The following is a 6,000-nucleotide window of genomic DNA, read 5'->3' as shown; positions in this document are numbered from 1 at the left end:
AAATTTTTATTAATTTAAAAAAAGATTGTAAAAAATTATTTAAAGATAAATAGAACAAAAACATAACTATTTACAGATGTCCACAATAAAATCAAACATAGAAAATTAAATCATTAACATTTATCAAGTAAATCAGTTAATTTTGACCAAAATCTAAACTGCTGAATAATATTTGAAGTTCTCATTTTGGCAATTGAACATTCTTTTTCTCCAAGTAGTTGATAGCTTTGAAAACAAGAGTAGCACAATGCATTTTTTTATGTTTTGCATGCCACTGCCAACCAGCTATTAGCTCCCCATGATTTGTTAAGCCATTTATTCCTCATGGAGTGAGAGCCATTCCTGACCCACTCTTTTCCTGTGAGGTGAAAGCAAGTTGCAGTACTGTAATTCTGGTAGCCATTAGGGCATTTTTTTCTTACCTAGCCTAAACCTGCTCCCTAGTGGTGATGTGGGTTTCACCACCAAGAAACTGCTTATGGCCTGATACAGAAGGTTGCCCAATCTGTGAAGGGTAACTTCTGCTGGCTTGCTAGGCCTACTCGTATTCCTCTCACCTATCTCTCCAACCTCCAGAAGCATCTTCAGCTAGCAAATTAATGATGTAGATTTCCGAGGTAAAGCTAAATAATTTGGGGCTGAGTTCCTTCTTTTTCACTGTGGAATGTTCTGTCCCTGAATTAGGGTCTTTTACACTGTACTGATTATCAGATCACAGCTGATGTTGTGTCTGTTTGGGCAGCCTTTATGACAGAATTTATCTGTTTGTTCAGTTGATACTTAATGATTTTTTGTTAAATCATTTGAAGGAACCCATGTTTTATTATGTGTTTTGAATTATAAAATGCTCTATGCTTAAGAAATGTGCAAAAAAGTTAACTTGAACTTCAATTTTATTGTTTGGCTTTCTTGATACAAATGTCCATTTCTTTTACCTTCAACTTGTCTAACATATTTTAAAGTAATAATGGAATGTGAAAAGTGCCTTTGCCTTAAAATTGTACTTTGTATAACTAGCATTTTGTCTGTTTTTGGTTTTAGGTCAAGATCAGTCAGTGGAGCCTCAACGGGTCTTTCCTCCAGCCCACTCAGTAGTCCCAGGGTAAGTTCTGTTTGGACAAAACTACTTTACACTAGATTTTTGGCAAAAAATTATTTATTTGTAGAATAACTTTCCAGTAATAGAAATATTTATGTAGATGTGAGTATAAATAATGCACAGAAGCATACTGCTGTGGAAGCTGATGAATGGATGACTTTTTATTCTGGAATGTGAACAGGCATGCTTTTATTTGCTGTGGCCTGATAAGTCAGTGTTGTAAGCAAGAATTGCCTGATTATAAGAGAGTCACTGGTGGATGTTGATATGGGGTAGTTGTTAAAAAGCATGGTTTATTTATATGTTCTGTAGTTCTGTTTCTCCTTCTTCTGCCCATTTTGAGTGTGGTCTTCATATGGCAGGTTTCTCTGCTTTGTCATGATAATAGTTTTCCTACTATAGTGCATTTGATGAAATGAGATACCCCTTACTCATGATAAAGGCTGTACCTGTAGCATATACTCCTGTAGTTCATGATCCAAAGGGGCTATTTGTCTTTTGTAGATCATAGTCACCTGCATAACAGCCCAATCAGTTGTAAAACACCTTTTACCCAGAATTCAGTTCTAGAACTTTGTACAGAGTTATTATTGTCAGGACTGTTTAGAATGTGCCTCCTTTGCCCCCCCCCTTGCATGGCTGTTTTTGTTGATGTCATGACATTGGTTGCAAAGTGTTCGCATAGTATGTTGTAGATCATGTGTTACAGCACAGTGGAACAAAAGTTTCTTCTGACTTGCATTTCTAACAGAGTGTCAAAGGTTTACAATGAATCTTGTACATAGTGGGATATTTAGTTTCAGTTTTTGTTTTCCAAGGTTTGGTTGGCACATTTTCTGTGGCCCTTAATGTGAAGAATTTTGGGAGTTGATTGTATTGTAGTTAAGGGCTTTGGACAGGTTCATTGCACGATTGTAGTTAAGGGCTTTGGATAGATGTACTACACGATGAGTGAAAAATATGCCTTTTGTTTACAAAGGAGTGTTTTGTGGGTTGTCATGCTGCAGGGTAGGTTACTTCACTTTTGGCCATTATGTAATGCATAGCTGCAGATTGTTCATGGTCCTTTCTGGATGTAATATATGTAAGCTGTTTAGCTGATATTTTCTGGGTAGATCAGCCTTTTCTTAAATACGATTTTGTTTTTCCTTAACAAAGTTCATTGATTGGTTACCACTTTTTTCAGAAAGATTATGTTTTTGGTCCTCTGTAAGTTGCCTTCTTGGGGATACATGTATATATGAATGCTGATTCATATTTAGTTTGAATCACATGTATTTCTCTTTCCTTCCCCTTTTCTCCTGTCTTTCTCTGTCTGTACTCACTTTTTACTGCCTATTCTTTTCTTTCCTTTTGGGGTGACTTACTGCTGTTTTTATGTCTGTTATGCATGCTGCTGCTGTGCTTACTAAATTGTTCCTTTTAAATTAATGCAATTTAATGAATTACTAATGTATAAATGAATCCATTTCACGTTCTTTCATCTCATTATCAAATCAAAGCCCATCCGAAAATTTTCTGTCCCTCCTCACCAGAGTCCCGTTTTCACATTCTCCCCATCACCATCGGAGTCTGATGCCGGCCAGGACCCACGAGCCATCTGGCAGTCTAAAGTGGCCCAACGTCAACCTGACCCGAAGACTCAGACCCTGCCTGCTAAACCCAGCTTGGGAGAGAAGCCGCTTCAACCCATCAGATCCAACCCACTACCAATCAACCTGGCAACCATCTCCCCACCTCATGATTCCTCTTCCTCTTCCTGTTCCTCCTCACCCCATCGTTCCTCTGTCTCCCCCTCATTTCTCCCTTCCTCTCTTCCTGCTCGTTTCTTCCCTGGTACTAAATCCAGCACCAAATCTGTCCCTTTAACACAGGTGACCCCTCACCCTTCCCCTCGAGGCAGTCCTCTTCCTACCCCGCTGGGGACACCTGTGCACACGCCAAAGGACAGCCCGACAGGGACGCCCAACGTCACACCCCCAACAAGTCCAGGAGTCGGAGGGGTGGCATGGAAGACACGACTGAACTCTATCAAGAACAGCTTCTTGGGGTCACCTCGTTTCCACCGCAGGAAATTACAAGGTAGGATTGTTTAACTTATCATTAATTTGGCTGCATGTATTTTAATGGATTGTGTTGTTGTGCATAGCTGTAATCATAAATTTAGACATAGAGTGTAATTCACCATCTTTTACATTTATCAGTTTTTTAAACACAGACTACTTTTTGAATTTATTTGATGCTTTTAATTGTTTCTACTGGTTAAGTGGAAGGAAAGTGGGTTGACTTAGATGTTAAGATTCATAAGTTCATATAATGTGTTCTGCTGAACTTCTCAGTGGGGTGGACAGTTTCACTGTTAACAGATATTGAACAGATGCTGGGGGAGGGAGTTTCAAGAAAATGTTAATTTGCTGAACGTTTTCAAATCCTGAATTAGTTTACAGCAAAGTTGGTCTAGACTGTGTGCTGAACTTGGTTGGCTCGGTTGTACAATACAGTGACCAGTGTGACCTGGTATCAATTAGCAACTTTAGAGCTGGAGAAACCAACAGGAGATGGTCGGAGTGAGGGGCCACCTATCCTGTGTGGAAGGAGACAGCTTGACTTACTATTCTACTGACACCCAGTGGACGTGGTATGCTGTAGCAAGTTCACCAGCTGTACTGGGGCCGTGGATGCCAAGCAGAACACACTAATTGCAGTCAGGCTTGTGCGATAGTGTGCATGTTTGGAAGACATGTACTGTGGGCCAAACCTGTTAGTTGCTGCTGAGAGCTGGCAATTTTGGCTAAGAGGAGAGCTCTGTTGTCTGCCTGAATGACGACTACTGTGAATTGTATATGGCTGATCTGCAATGCTCTCTCTACTCTTACATTGTATGCCATGAATCTTGCATCATATGACTTTGTATTTTTGTGACTTTACCCTAGCTGAGACTGAAACCGATCAGTGTTCTGTCCTGATTACCATTTTCATAAAAAATAAAATAAGATAAATAAATACATGTCCCTTGAATGGCTGTCACCCAAGGAAAAACTAATGAGCTGCTTGGTCAGCTGTTGAGATGTTCATGGTTGACAGAGATCTGGAATATTTAAAAAAAAATGATTGTGCAGCAAAAGTTAAACAGAAAACGGAACCAGCTTAAAGATCAGAAGATAGTTTGTCAACAAGCAGAACAATTAGGCAGTTAGCTACATCTGTCTTTGTTTTTCTAAGTTCTTTGTCTTTCTAGCAGCATTGCTTGGGATACAGCTATTTTTATTCAGAAGCTGATGTTTTTACAGTCATTTTATATCAAACAGTGGATAATTGTTCTAGAATACAAACACCCATCTCAGTGGGAGTAGGTTACTTGTCAGTGTTATTTAGAGTATCCAGCATAAATATGAATATGACAAAGTGTGTGCTAGTCTGGAAACAACAAAATCTCATGCCTGAGGTGGTAGGAACAGGATATTATACTTAATGTAATCTTTGATAATATGTACTGATTAACCTTATTGATTTATTTATTTTGCATTTGTGTGTCCGTCTGGCCCAAGGACACATTTTCAGTGGCCCGGAAGCTCCAAAAAGAAATTTACAAATAACCATATATAACAGTAACATAACCATATTTAAAACAGTAACATTCCAAGTAACTACATATTTTAACATAGGCAGAGGAAAAGTTACACCATATAGGATTCTAGCCAATGTAAGACATTGGCATTATTTAGACCATAGAGCAGTAGTAACTTATCTAATACACGCAGTGATTTCACATAGGGAGTAAACATATTCCTTGTAGAGTATTACCAGATGTAAGGAGTAAAACCTTGAATTTTAAATATAAATAAAAATAAGACAGGTATGGAGGGGAGGGGGGGTGCCCCTACTAACAAAGTACTCTAGATCATGGTTTATAATGTCACAGACTTAAAATAATAATTGATTTTGCCAAAAAACTGAATATCCCCTTTATTCTGCGGTAGTACAACCTCAGAGTGAGTATATTTGTTTGCACGGGTTTAGGGAGTACAGCCTCACTTAAAATATCATTACAGTCATTTTATTCTTCTTTATGTATTGTTTAAATGGAGAGCAGACATACATTATTTTATTTATTTATTTATTTGTTTACTTTATTTATTTACTTATTCGCATTTGTTTACAGGGATAGTCCACTGGGCCAATGAGAGGCCATTTTCAGTGGAAGCCCGGGGAGAAAAGCTCCAAAAAATGCAAGTACATAAAGAAAGTATTAAAAGAACCAAAAATGCAAATACATACGACAAAGAGGAACAATTAGTTAAGCTTTACACAGCAAATACAGTAATAATCAGGTTAACACCAAGAGATCTTTTGTACATATAAATATATACACGTCCACAAATCTTCACAGATGAAATTCAAACATTTGAAGATTCATCCTTAGATAAGGATGATTCATGGTTTAGTAATTTAAATGTTCCAACTTAATCATGATTCACAATTTTAGAGTTGACATTTTGTGACTAGGAAGAATCCTGTTGTGAATTGAGACTACAGTAATCTGTTGCAGACACAGTGGACATAGCCAGTTTGTAATGCATTGTTAGCAATATATGTTAGAGCAGCAGTGTCCAAGTCACTTGGCAAGTCAATCTGTGAAAATATTTTCAAGGTTGCCTAGGAATATCAGTACTCAGGGTGCAACACCAAAAGAGCAAACGCTCCTTAATCTAACTCTAATACTCAAAACCACATAATATCGAAGGTACGGAACAGGGATTTTTTTCACAGGGAAAAAAAATTGCTGGGCCATTGTCGGGACTTTGCTGTTTCTTCCACTGTGGTACGATCTCAGAGTTGGTATATTTAAGTGTGGGGGGGGGTATGGGGGGGTTATTTTGTGTTTGGATTTTTTTTTTTTT

At 38.1% G+C, this 6,000-nt stretch overlaps 1 protein-coding gene across 9 annotated transcripts in view; it reads left to right on the top strand.

Moving 5' to 3' along the window:
* Positions 1-6,000, top strand: part of BRSK1 (BR serine/threonine kinase 1) — a 1,260,562-nt gene that overhangs the window by 1,139,958 nt on the left and 114,604 nt on the right. For 3 of the 9 annotated variants that reach the window (XM_044059120.1, XM_044059119.1, XM_044059118.1), the window contains exons 13-14: positions 1,042-1,102; positions 2,974-3,181. In XM_044059120.1, coding sequence (XP_043915055.1) covers positions 1,042-1,102; positions 2,974-3,181 — 269 coding nt within the window. Of the gene's footprint in view, positions 1-1,041; positions 1,103-2,601; positions 3,182-6,000 lie in introns of all 9 variants that reach the window. The other 6 variants (XM_044059121.1, XM_044059117.1, XM_044059115.1 and 3 more) reach the window with 2 other exon arrangements.

This window comes from Protopterus annectens, chromosome 17.part0, assembly GCF_019279795.1.
Source record: "Protopterus annectens isolate FY-2018-M chromosome 17.part0, PAN1.0, whole genome shotgun sequence".
In the NCBI taxonomy this organism is placed as follows: domain Eukaryota; kingdom Metazoa; phylum Chordata; order Ceratodontiformes; family Protopteridae; genus Protopterus; species Protopterus annectens.
This window is presented reverse-complemented; position numbering and strand designations above follow the sequence as displayed.